Source organism: Acartia tonsa, chromosome 10 (genome assembly GCF_053477335.1).
Source record: "Acartia tonsa isolate MP-2025a chromosome 10, ASM5347733v1, whole genome shotgun sequence".
Taxonomy (NCBI): domain Eukaryota; kingdom Metazoa; phylum Arthropoda; class Copepoda; order Calanoida; family Acartiidae; genus Acartia; species Acartia tonsa.
In genome coordinates, this window is record NC_137269.1 from 45,620,048 (window position 1) to 45,637,344 (window position 17,297).

At 33.1% G+C, this 17,297-nt stretch overlaps 1 protein-coding gene across 2 annotated transcripts in view; it reads left to right on the top strand.

The window, feature by feature from the left end:
- The window catches only part of LOC145330148 (uncharacterized), a 199,265-nt gene that overhangs the window by 180,389 nt on the left and 1,579 nt on the right, over positions 1–17,297 (top strand). For both annotated transcript variants that reach the window (XM_080174733.1, XM_080174734.1), the window contains 9 exons: positions 4,194–4,318; positions 7,256–7,344; positions 8,419–8,542; positions 8,821–8,922; positions 12,977–13,117; positions 14,190–14,324; positions 14,850–15,547; positions 15,793–15,832; positions 16,294–16,414. In XM_080174733.1, the coding sequence (XP_080030859.1) occupies positions 4,194–4,318; positions 7,256–7,344; positions 8,419–8,542; positions 8,821–8,922; positions 12,977–13,117; positions 14,190–14,324; positions 14,850–15,547; positions 15,793–15,832; positions 16,294–16,414 (1,575 nt within the window). The remainder of the gene's footprint in view (positions 1–4,193; positions 4,319–7,255; positions 7,345–8,418; positions 8,543–8,820; positions 8,923–12,976; positions 13,118–14,189; positions 14,325–14,849; positions 15,548–15,792; positions 15,833–16,293; positions 16,415–17,297) is intronic.

Consider the following 17,297-nt stretch of genomic DNA (forward strand, 5'->3'; position numbering starts at 1 on the left):
CATAATAACAATGCTGTTGCCTCTATAGTAGCACAGCTACTCTACATTAAGGACATAATAACAATGTTGTTGCCTCTATAGTAGCACAGCTACTCTACATTAAGGACATAATAACAATGTTGTTGCCTTTATAGTACCACAGCTACTCTACAATTGGAGTAGGTTCGACTGCGCATTTGCTAGATGATTTCCAAGAAAACTCACTATTCTTAAAAATAGGTTATTTATTAAAGGAACACCCATGAAACATTTACTAATTATTTACTATTGTCATGCGTCTCAAATAGCACCGGTGGAAACGAATTAAAGGCTAATTTAGGGCCTAGTTTTGTACAGTACACATGTTCAAAAATAGGGGCAACTTTCGAGTTTTATAAATATTTTAAAAAGAGTTTATTTCAAGATTCAAAAATATGAGTTTTTAACAAGAAAATACCAATTAGTCTTTTAGAAGCAGAATTTACATTGTCATTTGTCTTTAGACTTTTTGAACTTGTGTATATTATCGGTCTACTGAATCTCAGTTTTCTTAGAACTTTTATGATGATTTTCTTTCAAGACTCGAACTAATTACCCCCTGACAAATATATGTACATAAACAGTATAAATTCTCAGGGATATACAGGGATAAGATAATGGCTGATAAATTGATGTTTTTCCCAAATGATGATTTAAAAAATTACCCTTTCTTAGATTACAATTAGTGGTTGAATCATTTGAACACTCAACTAAATAGACCAACTAATCAAATTTAAATAAAAGTCCTCATGGTTGTTAGACCAAAAAAAAGAAAACTTTAATATAAAACTTTGGGGACTATAATAATAAACAGCCAAGTGTTCCCTTCCTCTCTGTTAAATACTTTAAATGTTGGACGCTACTTAATAAATCATATTTCTCAGATGTTTTAGTTTTGTTTCTCACATTAACCCTTTACAGTCGGGCCCCTTGCCGCACCTTAATCAGTCGGGGGGGGGGGGCGTTCAACGCCCCCCCCCCTATTATCTCAGTTAATATTAGAGCTAGAGGGCTAAAAAATTTTGTGCAAGTCCCCTGTGTTATGATGAATTTTCGACCTTAAGTAAGTCAAGGTCAATTTTCGCTTCCTTCACCCTTTTATTTAACAACCTTTGTTTTTAGGTCCTTTTTTACTTAAAAATTTCAAACGGCTGTAATTTTTTTAATTTTGAAGCTAGAAGAAAATTTTTTTTGCAGAAAATGTTTATTTTTATGTAAATTTTATGTTTGAAATATCAAAACATAAATTTCAGCGGCCGCAGCTGTACTTGGCAGCTGCCAGCCGCCGCAGTCGGCGGTCGGCGGGAAAACGGCGGCGGATCTTTATGAAATTTTAATACATTATGTAGACATGTAAGAAAAGCTTAAGTTTAAAATTTGAAGTCTCTAAGTCAAAAATTGCGGCCACAGGAGCCTTTTAAAGATTTCTGGAGACCTGGAGGATCAGGACCTGCAGGATCATACCTGGAACCTAAAATTGACTTGAACACCTGTATTTAATATGAGGATGTACTACTAGAGGATATTTTAGTATTTTGGTAAGATAAAATACTTTGTTTAAGTCAAAAAAATATTTTTGATCTTTACCTGGATGACCCTGCCAGGTTTGCTGGCATCCTGTGCCCGCCAGGATGGAGATATTCAAAAAATTCCAACTCTCAGTTATGTGTCATACCCAAACTTAAAAAGTCAAGCAGTTTGGGCTCTTTATCTTTCACACACAGAAAATGAGATAGAAAAAACCGGATGGGGGGGCGTTCAACGCCCCCCCCCCCCGACCGTTAAGGGTTAAAAGGAATTTCCTAAATATAGGCTTATTGTCCTAACAAGTATTTTTTCTATATAGGTAGGTAGTCTGTTTGTACATAAAGACTTTGATAACCGCTGGACTTTTAGATTTTAGTCTTAACTAGAAAATCACAGGAATCTAAAGGATAAGACAATGGCCGACAAATTTATGTACATCCTCAATAATGATACACAAAATTGCCCCTTTGTAGATAAAGATCCGTTTTGCACCGTTTGAACACTCAACTTAAAGAGATAACCCATCAAAATTCACTAAAATACCCAAAATTGTTACGTTAAAAAATATGAAAACGTTACTATAAAAACAGCCCAATGTCCCCATTCGCCCTGACTAAGAGATGTAAAAAATTGTCATATGATCGATTAGGATTAAAAATAGATTGCTTAAAGTTCTTGGTTTCAAATATATCTTGAATATTTTGGTGACATTGATAAAACACCAACAGAATTGCGTCTTCCTTGAGATAATTCATTTATCAAAACAATAACTTTAATAAAAAAAATGTGCAAAAATTTTTAAAGGTCATTTCTCTGCTTTTTCATCTTTGTTTAATTTTTATCAAAAGATAAGTTTTTTCTTCTTAAAATTTGCCTTATTTCAATTTTAGTCATAAAAAGTGTTCAGTTATAAATTTTAATGTTTTACTCCCACTTACATTTTTTTTGGAATATCAAAGAAAATACTTTTTGCACAATTTTTTTAGTATAACCCACCAGTGCCATAAAAAGCTTTGCAATGTTTGTATGTGTGTTTTCGTGTTGTTGGCAAACAAATTGAGAATTTTAAATAGCATATCTACCTTACAAGTCTTTGGTATTTGTCTGTTGGTAGTTTGTAAGAAGCGTATTTTATTGTCTCTTTTAAATATTAATGATCTTTTAGAACACATTTTAATTGTGCTTTCATGCATAAAATATGTACAGATTCTTTAGCAAAATAATATTTGCTAAATTGAGGGACCATTCGCAATGCATTACGGTTCTTTATATCCATTGTTTGGCTGCTCTTTTTATTTATCTTTTCATAGAATGCCTTGCTTTATCAAGGGTCAGATAACTCTATCTATTTATCTATCTATCTATCTATCTATCTATCTATCTATCTGCATGTCTATTTATCTTTATAACTATTTATCTAATTATCTTTTTTCTGAATGCCTTGCTTTATCAAGGGTCAGATAACTCTATCTATTCATCTATCTATCTATCTGCATGTCTATTTATGTTTAAAACTATCTATCTAATTATCTTTTTACTGAATGTCTTGCTTTAAAAAGTGTCTGATTTATCTATCTATTTATATGTCTCTGACTATCTATCAAATAAGAATCATCTATCTTTCGTTCTAACAATACGTCTATAAAACTTTCTGGCTATTTATCTAACTTTTTTTCACCTAATGCCTTTTATCAACTACTTATCTATCAAAAAATATGTCTATATATCTTTCTGACTATCTGATTATCTTTTGTATATCTTCTTAGTGAATGCCTTTTTTTTCAAATTCAATTCAAGTATATGATAACTATATCTACCTTAATCAAATAAGTCAAATTATTTCATCTACATTTCAAGGATATATATATCTATCTATTGAACTATCTAAATCTTTGTTTAAACATAACATTTAGTACTTTTAAACCAGAACATAGTATCTTAAATTATTGAACCTTTAAACCATTCAAAGTCTTTTATTGCTAAATTTATCACAACAGATTTAGAGATATCTCAAACCTAAACTGTTCTGTGATGATTAAGATTATGATGACCATAAGAACCCCCTGTTGTACGTGCTGTTCTTCAGTTGACATATAACATGAAAGGTTTAGACAGTAAATGTGTAAACCCACATTCAAATGCAGAAATATTTCATCTATCTACTTGCATATGAATCTTTTTTCAACATAAAACTATTTCTCAACCAACTAAATATATTTAGATCAATCTTTCCAATTAAATCCATCTATTGATCCATCATTCGAGGCATCAACTGCTCAATCTATTAATCCATTCATAGATCCGTCTATTGATCCATCTATCAATCCATCTTTTGATCCATCTATTGATCAACCTTTTTTTCAATCTATTGATCCATATATCGATACATCTATTACTCCATCTATTTATTGATCTATCAATACATCTATAAAACTATCTATCGAAGCATTTATCAAACGCTCTATTGGATCACCTATCAATCCACCTGTTGATCAATCTATCTTTCAATCAATCTATCGATCCATCTTTCAATCTATCTATCGATTCACATATTGATCCATCTTTCGATCTATCTTTGATTCATTATCTATCAATCCATCTATTTGTTAGTTTATCTATCAATCGATTATCCAATTAATCTATTTTAGAGCCTCAGATGGCCATATGTGGTAATGGAGTGGTAGAAGAAGGGGAGGAGTGTGACTGTGGATGGGAAGAGGATTGCTTGGAGGATTGCTGCTGGCCACAGAGGACTAAATACTCCATAAATCAGGTATTAATTCATATTGTTAGAAAATTGATAGGTAAATCCTTGGTGAAATATATGGTACTAGCGGCTACGCCCCTAGAGGCCTCTAGTGTCACTTTAAATGTTTTTGTTTGTTAAAGTCTCTATGATAATTCTATATATTACGATATCTCTTTATGTTACTTTAAAGTCTCCCGAATATTAAATTTTTTTCGATTTTTTGTCATTTATCTTGGGAGGGTGGCATGGTGGTACCCTCCCCCAAAATAGTTATAAACCTTCCAGGGACCCATGAGAATCTACCCTGTTAAGGAGAACCCGATCGGTTCAGCGGTTAGCGAGATCCTTCGGTACAGACACACAAACATCCTGTTACTTTAGTATAAGGATATAAAAATAGATAATTACATTTTCTTATTATCTACTATCGGCTAAGCCCCTAGAGGCATTTTAGAGAGAAGGGAGTGAGGGGGGAGGGGGGAGGTTAATCGATCCTCCACTTTTAATTTCAGTTTTAAAATATCTATATCAAGGTTAGCTGCAACCTCCTTAAAATAAATATATGCTCTCCTTAAAACCTTGTAAAGGAGAACCATATCAGTGTTTAACGAACAAATGAACTGTTACTTTTATAAAAGAATAAATTAATTATCTTTGCTAAAATAATTTGAAATATTGCAAAACTAAATTTACAGGTGTTTTTCCACTGCCTTTACCACTCTAAAAAATGCCATAATAGTTTGACAAAATATATTTCCACTGCTACCCACAAAAATAGAAATATGCTTGAACAATGATAACCCCATCGTGCTTTATTTTAAAGAAAACAAATTTTTTTGGGGTAGGTAGTTTTGTTTTGTTGATCACTTTAGGTCAAGTTAGGTTTTATATATGGTACTGGGTAGACCCGCAGGGTTAGATTCATCTGCAAAGGTTAGGCATAAGAAAAATATGTACCCTCCCCCATTTATTTTCAATTGATAAAAAGTTAGGGTGGGGGGCAAAGGGGGTAATCAATGCTTAACTTGCTGTTTGTGGAAAAACACCTTGACCGCTTTTATGGTAAGTATGCCAATTTAATTTTTAATGAAATATTTTTTACAGTGAAAGCCCAAAGCAAACTGTGACATGAATATACAGATACAAAGCCGTTTCTAAAAATATTCAAAATTATATGTAACTATAGATTTACTGGCTTGTTTTTCTCCTTTGTTAAGTTATTCCTAAATTTTTTTTGTCTTTAGAAATCGTTGAGTTACAAATACATATTTGGAATCTTAAAACATACAAATAGTGTTAAATGAATGTAGCAAAATTAATAATAAGACTGAGATGGTCAAAATTTCGTTTAGTAATTCTTTTAGCTATAAATTACCTGCCATTACCAATTCAGTTTTTACATATTACAGGTAACTGATAAATTTAAGAGTATGAGGGGAAAAACAATGGGCTGGTCCTCAATGTTTCATGATAACGTTTTCTCATTCGTTGGCTTAACAATTTATGGGACTTTTACAGAAATTTTATAGGATGGTTTATTATTAAGTTCAGTGTTCAAACGTGTCAACCACAAACTTTAATCTACAAAAGGGGTAATTTTGTGTGTCATCATTGGAGATGTAGATCAATTTACCGGCCATTGTCTTTCCCTTTAGATCACTGGACAAACTTACTATCATATGAAAACTAGCAATATATAATATAGGCTAATACTTAGTCAATATGAAGACATTTTCCCCAAAATTTATTTAAGTTTATAAAACCATCCTTAAAATTTAACAAGCGGTGCCGGTGTATGTTTCATCATATCAAATAAGGGCAAACAGATTTATATATTCAGACTTTACTAATATATTACTTATGTTGCTTAGAACAATACTAAACTTTCCAGGAATCAAATAAATTGATGTACATCCTAAATTATGACACACAAAATTTTCCCTTCTGTAGATTACAATTTGTGGTTAAAACGTTTGGAAACCATACTTAATGAAACAACCAATTAAAATGCAATAAAAGTTCCATAGTTGTTCAGCAAACGATTAAGAAATCGTTATAATAAAATATAAATAATAGAATTTAATAAGAAAACATTATTACAAAACTTTTGCGACTGGTGTAATAAACAACCTAATGTCCTCTCTCTCCCTGTAAATTTTTCAACAAAAAATGTAAAACTATCGGTTAAGCTATTAACACAAAGTTAAATCTTTATGGTGTTTTCTAGCGTACAACTGAAAATAATGTAGATTTTAGTAAAGTCATGGTGCTGTAATATGAGTTTCAATAAGAATTTTTATGGTACTGCTTTTTTGGCACCTTACTCTTGTTTCAAACAGTGCATATTTTGATTGGGTTGGGGGGCTTCAAAAATATTAGTTTTTGATTGTAAAGATAGGTTAAGAATTATATTTCTTTCTACTAATAGTCAGGTAGGATAAGGACATTGGGCTGTTTATTACATTAGTCCCCAAAGTTTTATAATAACGTTTCCTTATTGGTTAGCTTAACAACTTTAGAAAACTTTTATTAAATTGGTTGGTTGGATTATTGAAATTGATTGTTCCAACGTTTCAACCACTAATTGAAATCGACATAAGTGATAATTTTGTGTATTATCAATTTATGGGCCATTGTCTTATCCCTTTAGATCCCGAACTAATAATCCTAGAAAATTTGTATTTGTGATGAAAACTTTTTTATGATATTTATAATGATATTTGAATTCAAACATGTGTCTTATTCTCATAGGATTTTGTTAGAATATAGAAAAGAATTTAGTTACACTTGCAACTTTTTATTATAGCAGAAAATAAAGTAATAAAATAGAATTCATTTAAGATCTCATTTTAATGACAGAAAAGTTGTTAGAAATATATTGATCGCATTTTTTTCTCTGAAATCTTGTTTCAATACTCTGTAAAATTCATTTTTTTAAACCAACTAATTCTAATATTTCAGTTGCCGTGTACCTTGAAACCAGGGAAGGTTTGCAGTCCCAGTCAGGGACCCTGTTGCTCCAGGGAATGTGATTATGCCAGAGGAAACAGGTAATCCAGCTTTCTATCTATCCATCTGTCTACCTGGCTATCTATCTACTTATCTGTACATCTACATATTCATCTGTACATCTGGCTATCTATCTTTTCATCTACACATATAGCTATATCTATCTACCTATCTGTACATCTACCTATCCACCTGTACATCTATCCATCTAACTACCTGGCTATCTATCTGTATTCACAGCAAAGGACCCTGCTATTAGATATCCAGATAATGTAATTATGACAGGAAAAGCTGGTAATCAATCGTTATATCCATTCATGTGTTTATCTATAATTATATCTATCTATCTTTATACCTGGCTATCTATCCATCTATCTGTCTACCTGGCGATCTATTCATCTATCTGTCTACCTGGCTATCTTTCCATCTATCTGTCTACCTGGCGATCTATTCATCTATCTGTCTACCTGGCTATCTTCATATCTGTATGTCCGTCTACATAGCAATGATCTATCCATCTGTCTACCTAGCTGTCTATCTATCTGTCTATCTATTGTGTATCGTTTTATCTATCTATATTTGTCTAGGTGTAGAGAAGATAACGGATGCCGGGATGATAGTTACTGTAGTGGATACGGGACAGATTTATATCTATCTATCTATCTTTGTCTAGGTGTAGAGAAGATAACGGATGCCGGGATGATAGTTACTGTAATGGATCCGGGACAGATTTATCTCTATCTATCTATCTTTTTATCTCTGTCTAGGTGTAGAGAAGATAACGGATGCCGGGATGATAGTTACTGTAATGGTTCCGGGACAGATTTATCTCTATCTATCTATCTCTGTGTCTAGGTGTAGAGAAGATAACGGATGCCGGGATAATAGTTACTGTAATGGATCCGGGACAGATTTATCTCTATCTATCTATCTATCTCTGTCTAGGTGTAGAGAAGATAACGGATGCCGGGATGATAGTTACTGTAATGGTTCCGGGACAGATTTATCTCTATCTATCTATCTCTGTGTCTAGGTGTAGAGAAGATAACGGATGCCGGGATGATAGTTACTGTAATGGTTCCGGGACAGATTTATCTCTATCTATCTCTGTCTAGGTGTAGAGAAGATAACGGATGCCGGGATGATAGTTACTGTAATGGTTCTGGGACAGATTGTCCTCCTTCTCTGCAGAAACCAAACAAGACTGTTTGCAATGAAGAGTTTGTCTGCTTTCAAGGGGTTAGTTTTCTTTCCGAGATATACAATAGAAAATAAATTAATATTTCCACTGATTCTTATTCTACCTTTAATATGATGATTTAGGGGATCTACTTTTTAATAAATAGTAGCCCAAAACCAATCTAGGAGCTATAGGAATCGTCCACAAAATTTACATCTTAATCGTTATATTTGTTAACGAGATTTTAACGGACAAAGAAAAAAATACCTAACACTTAATAAAATAATTCAGTATTAAGATAAAGTTAAGTTTTAAACTAATAGAACGATTATTTCAGGAGTGTACTGGCAGTATTTGCCTGGCGTATGGCATGGAGAGTTGTCAGTGTGAGCAAAGGCCTGGGGATCAACCTACAAGAAGCTGCGAGCTATGCTGCAAAGTAAGTTAACCTCCTTCTTTATATTTTAGTTTTTTCTCAAGCTGAACAAGGGTGATAACATTGATAATTAGCGAAGCATTTTAATATTTTGAATATCAAGAATTACCAAACAAACATGCGAATAGGATAGATATTTTAGGGGAATACAATTTCGACAGTCTATCTTGTGTAGTCGCTGATTCCTGTGCAAAAACCGACAGACCCACTGACAAAGATTTATATGGGATTGGCGGAGAACTCTCCACAAAAAAATCATTCTCAATACAAACAAAAGAAATTATCTTAAATTCGTACTTTAATGTTCTTTTATTTGTACAAAAAAAAATGGAAAAAATTTGATATTTATGTGTCATAAAACTAAGTGCTTTAGTTTGGTAAGCTTTGACCTCAACAAATTATTAGGAACAGAGCTACTCTTCAGTTTGGAATAATTTGAAGTACAAATTGTTATGGGTGACATATTATCCATCTCCGATTGCCTAGTTTTTGTCATTATCTCCAGGATCTAAAATGATAAGACAATGGCCGATAAATACAAGTACATCCCCAATGATAATATTCATAATTAGCCCGTCTTTAGCGTTAAATTAGTGGTTGAAACGTTTCAACACTTAACTTAATAAACCAACAAATCAAACTTCACTAAAGTCCCCAAAGTTGGTGAGATAACCACTCTCTCTCTCTCTCTCTCTCTCTCTCTCTCTCTCTCTCTCTCTCTCTCTCTCTCTCTCTCTCTCTCTCTCTCTCTCTCTCTTGTTAGTGTTCATTTTCTGATAAGAACTTGATATATACCATCATAAATTCTTAGGAATTATCAGGAAGGAAGGAAACATTGGACTGTAGATTAATCTAGTACCCTACGTTTTATAACCAAATGACCTTAGTTTATAGCTCCTTTCATTTTTTATGGTTGGATGCATACGAGAAATGTCCAAACCTTTCTAACAAAAATTTCAATCTTCAGAAGGAGTAATTGGTTAATCATCATTGGGAATGTATATTATTTTTATCGTCCATTGAATTATCCTCTAGTGACCTTAAGAATTACTTTAAAAAAGCTTTCCGTAAATTGGGGTAGGTACTTCAATCATTTAATCTATCTTTTTTTATAAATGTTATAATCATCTTATCATTTTAAAACCTTTTATAATGACTCCTGTAACAATTAGGACAAGCGTATCGATTATACTTATTATGCTTATTTTAGGTTAGGTTAATTTAAGTAAGGTAAGTAAGATTGGCAGTATTAGAGCCCCAAAAAGAGGCTAAACAATAGTTTGAAGTTTGTAGAGGGGGGGGGGGGGAACTGTGGTTCACCCGTCGCTACGAGGAATTATACCGTGTAATAATATTTCCCATTTTTCCCTACTCATGTCTAATATGATTTAACTTAAAGTAAGTATATAGTCGCAGGGATATAAAGGGATAAGACAATTGGCGATAAATTGATGGTCATCCACAACTTTTATACACCAAATTACTCCTTCTGTAGATTACGATTAATGGTTGAAACGTTTTTATATTCATCTTATTGAACCAACCAACCTTAATTCAATTAAAGTCCTTAAAAATATTAAGCCAACGAATAAGAAAACGTTATTATAAAACTTTGGGGACTAGTGTAATAATAATTCAGTGTCTCCACCCTCCCCGAGTTAGCAGGGACAATGCACCAAAAATGATTCTTTCCACCAAAAAGGTTTATTAACTCATTCTGCTATTAGTAGGCTTAAACTTACTTGGGAGAAAAGTTGGATCCTTACTTTTCCTCCAATTAATTTAATCTGCAAAAGGAGTTATCCTTATAATAAAGTAAAAGGATGTTTGTGTTTACCGAAAGATATCGCTAACCACTGAACCGATATGGTTCTCTTTTACAGGGTAGCTTCTTATAGGTCCCAGGAAGGTTTAGAACTATCTTTAAAATTAAAAATGAAACTGATTGGGGTGGGGTTGCACTCCCCCCTGACCCTAAAATGCCCCTAGATGCCGCAAGGTTTTTTAGATAGTGAGAGGGGGTGATTTGATTTATCGTCAATCATCACATCCCTGTATCCTTGATAAGAAGTAGACATTTAACAAATAAAGCTAGATTTATTTTCACAATTAAACCACGGGAAAATTTTGTTTTTAAGTTTTTACTTGGATATTACTTTTTTAGCAATAAAAAAGTAAAAATCGTATAAAGTATCAAAGCTCATAAATGAAAAACAATTTAACATACAAATGTTAACAAAAGAGGGAGGGAGGGGATATTGGACTGTTTATTACACTAGTCCCCAAAGTTTTATAATAACATTTTCTTATTCTTTGGCTTAGCGACTTTGGGGACCATATTGAAATTTGATTGGTTGGTTCATTAAACTAAGTCTCCAAACGTTTTAACCACTAGTTGTAATCTACAGAAAGGATTATTTTGTGTATTATCATTGGATATGTACATCAATTGGTCATTGTCTTATCACTTTAGACCCCTGAAAAGAAATATTTATTTATAATAAATGCTTTTATAAAAAAAGTAGCTTTAATCCTAAATGTAAAGCAATCGATATAGAATCCCCCTCCCCCTTGATATAGAAACGCATTTGCCATTAAATGATAGCTATAATAGCATCCTAAAATGACAAAAAATACCCTGTCACAATATCCACGTATTATATATCCATTGTAAAACCACCATTAAATATGTTATGATGAAATAGCAAAATATATCCACTTATCCATATAAGATGGTATGCCCGCAGTTCAGCAGAAAATATCAGAAAATAGCTATAACAAGAGTAATAATATGAACAAGGATTATAACATCTATAAGTAGCGAAGCACAAAAAAAAATCATGAAATGGCCAAAGTGAGTTATATTATAGTGGTCAGTCATAAAAATAAAAAGAAAGGGGAAAATGTGAAGAAAAAATCACGCAACCTTTTTAAAAACAAAGTTAATGTCTTTTAAAGCACTAGAGGCTACGCCCCTAGTATCTAGGGGCAGAGAGGGGCTGGAAAAAATAGCTTAAAACCATCCCAAGACTTAAATCTGAGATTAAACATCCTAAAACCATCATTGGACCCTAAGTAGCAAAATCTAATCGGTTCAGTAGTTTTTCTTATCATAAGCTTTAGACAAAAAAAACCTTACTACTTTATATAAAAGGATTACTGAAAAACAAACGGACAAAACAATGCGTATTTAATAGGAAAATTCATTGGTAGTTTCTTCAATGGCAGCTGAGAAAATAACATTTCATAAATTTATGAACAAACTGAAAAGTAGCTGCAAATTGAATATTTGACGTACGACCATTGTTTAAAGCTATCCAAAATTTTGTTTTGTGGTTTCGTTTGAAAATAAAACCAGGATGAATAAATAAGACAAATTTTCATGTCATCACACCTGGGCAATAAAATATTTCAATTTGTTGCTTACTTATAAGAAGCCATTATACTATAATATAATTTTAGTACGTTCGTCTGAATTAAACGTTGTGGTTAAACTTGCTTTTTTGGGTTAATTTTTTGTGACGATTTCCTTGACTATTATGTATTGATTTAATGGTTCGTCTATCTGTTTATTAAGATAATAATTGGCTGCTATTTTATATAGATGTTTGGAATATCTTTATGAATTATATTTCCTTCTGTCCTTTCGTTTGTCTGTTTTTGATATTTATTAAATATTTTATAAATAAATATAAGCTTGGCTGCTTTTCAATGAGCCTGTTAGCTTTGTTTGTATATACGTATACATGTAACTTTTAAAATCTTTAAAAAATTGCTTCTAAACATTACTTTTACAGTTAGAATTTTAATTCTATGCTTCCTTCTCAAAATTACAATGTAAAACTGCTTATCCTCATGTAAAAGTAACAGGATGTCGTCTATGTGTGTGTGATTGTGTTGCGCAGGATCTAGCTTAACTGTTATTGTTCTCCTTTTTAATAACTAACCTGAACTGATGTAAAACACATGAAAATCCACCCCTCCTCCGCTGTTTTTGGCTATTAGGGAGACCGCCCTATCCTTAACAATAAAAACTAATAAATTACCTAAATTTCAGAGTCCTGGAGAGGGTCAGCCATGTTTGTCAAGCTTTGAGTTGAACGACGCTCCTTTGGACATCCCCGATATGTTTTCTAAACCTGGTACACCCTGCAATAACTACCAGGGGTACTGTGATGTCTTCCAGAAATGTAGAGAGGTAATACATAGATAGATAGATATATACAGACAGACTGACAGACAGACACCCTGTAATAACTACAAGGGGTACTGTGATGTCTTGCAGAAATGTAGAGAGGTAATACATTGACAGATAGATATACAGACAGACTGACAGACAGACTGTGACAGGCACCCTGTAATAACTGCCAGGGATACTGTTATGTATTCCAGAAATGTAGAGAGGTAATACATACATAGATATACAGACAGACAGACAAACAGACAGACAGACAGACACCCTGTATTAACTAACAGGGGTACTGTGATGTCTTCCAGAAATGTAGAGAGGTAATACATTGATAGATAGATATACAGACAGACTGACAGACAGACAGACAGACAGGCACCCTGTATTAACTGCCAGGGGTACTGTGATGTCTTCCAGAAATGTAAAGAGGTAATACATAGATAGATAGATATACAGACAGACATACAAACACCCACTTCAGATTTTTATTTATGTATAGCTGTATAGACAGATAGATAAACAGACATAGTTATACGGGAAGATAGACAGATAGGCAAATAGAAAGATTTAGAGACAAAGAGACACATATCTTCTAGTTAGAATCAAAGATGGACAAATGGACATACAAAACAAACAGACAGACAAACAGGCAGAGAGAAAAACAAAGAGACACATATACGGACAAACAGATAAACAAACAGACAGACCAATAGACATAAAACAGACCCACTAACAAACAGACTGACAGACAGAACTACAAATAGATAGACAAACTGATAGACAAATAGACAGATTAATAAACAGACAGATAAACATACAGACAAACATATAGACAAACAGACAGATAAACAGACAGACAAACAGACAGACAAACAGACAGACAAACAGACAGACAAACAGACAGACAAACAGACAGACAAACAGACAGACAAACAGACAGACAGACAAACAGACAGACAAACAGACAGACAAACAGACAGACAAACAGACAGACAAACAGACAGACAAACAGACAGACAAACAGACAGACAGACAAACAGTCAGATAAACAGACAACTATAAAAACTATTTATAATTCTAGGTTGACCCCTCTGGACCACTAGCAACCCTGCGGAAAATCCTTCTTTCTGACCAAAGTATTGCTAGCCTGAAAAGATTCCTACAGGACTATTGGTACTCCGCTGTGCTTGCTGTTATAGCTATCATTGCTCTTATGGTAAGTTCATAATTGATTGGTAGAATTGTAGAATTGATATTTATTTATGACATCGTATTATAGACAGCTTTACGGAGATATTAAATTGAAATATACAAAAATTTAAACAAGTTTTGTTAACCCCGGGGCCGAAGGCAAGAGCTAACAAACGAATATTAATTTTATGATTTTTATTTTATATTCATTGAAAACTGTCTGTAATACGATGCTATACATGATTTTTCAGTCTGGCTGAGAACCGGTTTTAATCCAGCTAGTATAAATAGGTTTCAAAGCCAATTTTTATAGATTTTTATATTTTTTATTTTTATATATGTTTTGCTCTAATGGTTATGTTGAAATAGTGTTATGAGGGTATGCTAAATTAAGACAAATTTATAGAAAAATTAAAATTTGGAAGAAAATGTTTGATATACTAATTGTTCATTAAGGATAAAAATTTATCTATGAAAATGTTGAATTTTAACAATCTTAACCTTTATTATAATATAAAAAAGCTAAATAGATTAATATTAATTCTTTTAGGTAACAATTGTCCGTTTCTGCGGTAAGAAAACACCACTGGTCCAACGCCGCGGCCACAGGAAGCGCCATCGCAGCGTCCATCACACACAAGACGTTGAAACCGGCGGCGGTCCGCGGTCTATGGACAATAACATGACCATCCATCCAACCACAATCAAGTCGCTCATCCCAATTTTGGGCAAAAGTCATAGGCGGCGGCATAAATCAACCGACCGGTCGGCCCACAGCGGTCACCGGTCAAAACGGCGGCGCGATGACCGGTCGCGGTCAGTGCATATTGAGGAAGAAAGCCCAGTTAGGAAGTTAGCCAAAAATTTGACAAACCTTATTGTGGCCCTACCCCCAGAGGGGCAGATTTCAGACGAAGAGGGGGCAAACACAACTCCAGGGGGGGAACGCAGTTCCCGAGCGCCCAAATTATCCGCTAAATTGCGCAGCAAGAGCATGGAGGAAAAATCCAGCAAATATAAAGGAAATTCTAGGATTAGAAAGCATAAAACAATTGGCCACATGAAGAAATTATCAAAATCAGCCACCACCCTGAGTAAAAGTTTTGAAAAATTGTCAAGCCAAGCAGCTGGTGGTTCCAGCTCAGAAAAAGAAAATGGTGGTAAAAATCAAGATGGCGTCAAAAAAGAAGATGGCGCCCGGCCAAGACAGAGAAGGACAAGCAAATCAGCTGATAAAACAAGAACAAGGTATAACATAAATTATTCATAAAACTTCCCTCAATCCGTAACTATGTAATTAGGTATGTCAATCAATTTTCAATATTTTGGATACAATTTGTTCGTTTTTGGAGTGCAGAAAAGAATTCTTTTAAAAATATTTAGTCATTAAAACTTTATAACTAAAAAAATGATAATATAATAAGTTGACTCTATTATTTTTCACTGTATGTTTGTTAACTTTTTATAAGAAATAACATTTTATATGTTTTTAGGAAACCAAGTGCCAAAGTTGAACCTGACCAAACAAAAGAGGTAATTTTTTATCTTCTTGAGTATACCTGGATTGTGGACAACGATTATGGCCGCTAGTTGTCAACATACAGTTGAATAAATTTAGATTATGCTATAGTAGTTGAGCTCTGTCTAATCCACAAAAGGTCTGTGAAACATTTGCACTAAAAGATCTAGACTATATAATTGAGTTTAGCAAAATTTTAGGCTATTTTATTATAGCTAAAAAGTCTCTATCTCTGTCCTTAAAAAAAAATTTGTTTTGTTTCATAGTGTTGAGAATAAACTATTTATTAATGTACACTCCTATTTATGAGAAACAAAATTAATAAAGTATAGACGCTATTAGTTCATACAATCATTCAAGATTCAGTACCCAAAGTTTTTAAGCTCCCAAATCAGAGAACTAATTTGGTATGATTTACAGTCAAATGTCCAACCCCTTATAAATAACAATTAAATGTTTAAAATGATTTTTTCAGGTGACAATAGCCAAGCTGGGGCCATTCAAGATGTCAATGGAGCTACGTGGTGAGTCTGTATCTCCAGGTAGAAAACCTTCCACCAGCCAACAGGATCACCATGCCAAATCTAAAAGCTCAGGTACAGAAAACAGCCTACATAGATCGTCATCTATAAAAGCCTAAACTTTTAGGGATGAGACAATGAAATAGTTATTTATCGCATCATATTATAAACAGCTTACCGCGGATATAAAAATGTACAATTATAAGATTAAAACCAATTTTGTAAGCCCAAAGATGCCGAAGGATATAATACAATATGATAAATGATTTTTTAGTATTGCTTAGAACCGGTTCTAATCCACTGGATATTAATTGGATTCTAAGCCATACTGGAATAGTTATTTCTCGCATCGTATTATAAACGGCTTTCCGCGGATATATATTCGTAGAAAACTGGTTATAATATGATGCTAGACACAGTTTTTTCGTATGGATGAGAACCGGTTCCTATCCACCGGATTCGAATAAATACGAGAAAATATATTAATCTTTCTCTAGAAACAAAATATGTCTGGAGTCGATTATAAAAAACTGTTGGGTTAAAGTCATATTCATCCAACTCATACATGTGCATTCTAAAACTTTGAAACAAATAATTTTCCCCCCTCAAATTTTTTAAAATACAATTTATTACCTCTCAAACCTTTGAAATCCTATATAAACCCCCTTCGAAAAATTTAGACCTTGCTTATTTTTTTAGTTCTAATGTCCCCTCCAAACCTTTCCCAATTTTTAAAGCTAATGTAAGCAGAAACGAGTTTTAAAAGAAAAAAATATGTCATCTATTGTCTTTTCTCTCCTTTGAAATTTTAAAAAGTCAGGTTTTTCCATTTTCTATCGGCAAAGTCTTTGGGTGCATTCATGGGAACAAATTAAACGATGGTAAAAAAAAGATTTAGAGTTTTTTTGTTTGTTTTTGAAATCTTTTTTTAATAAAGTAATTGTTTATCTATATTGAT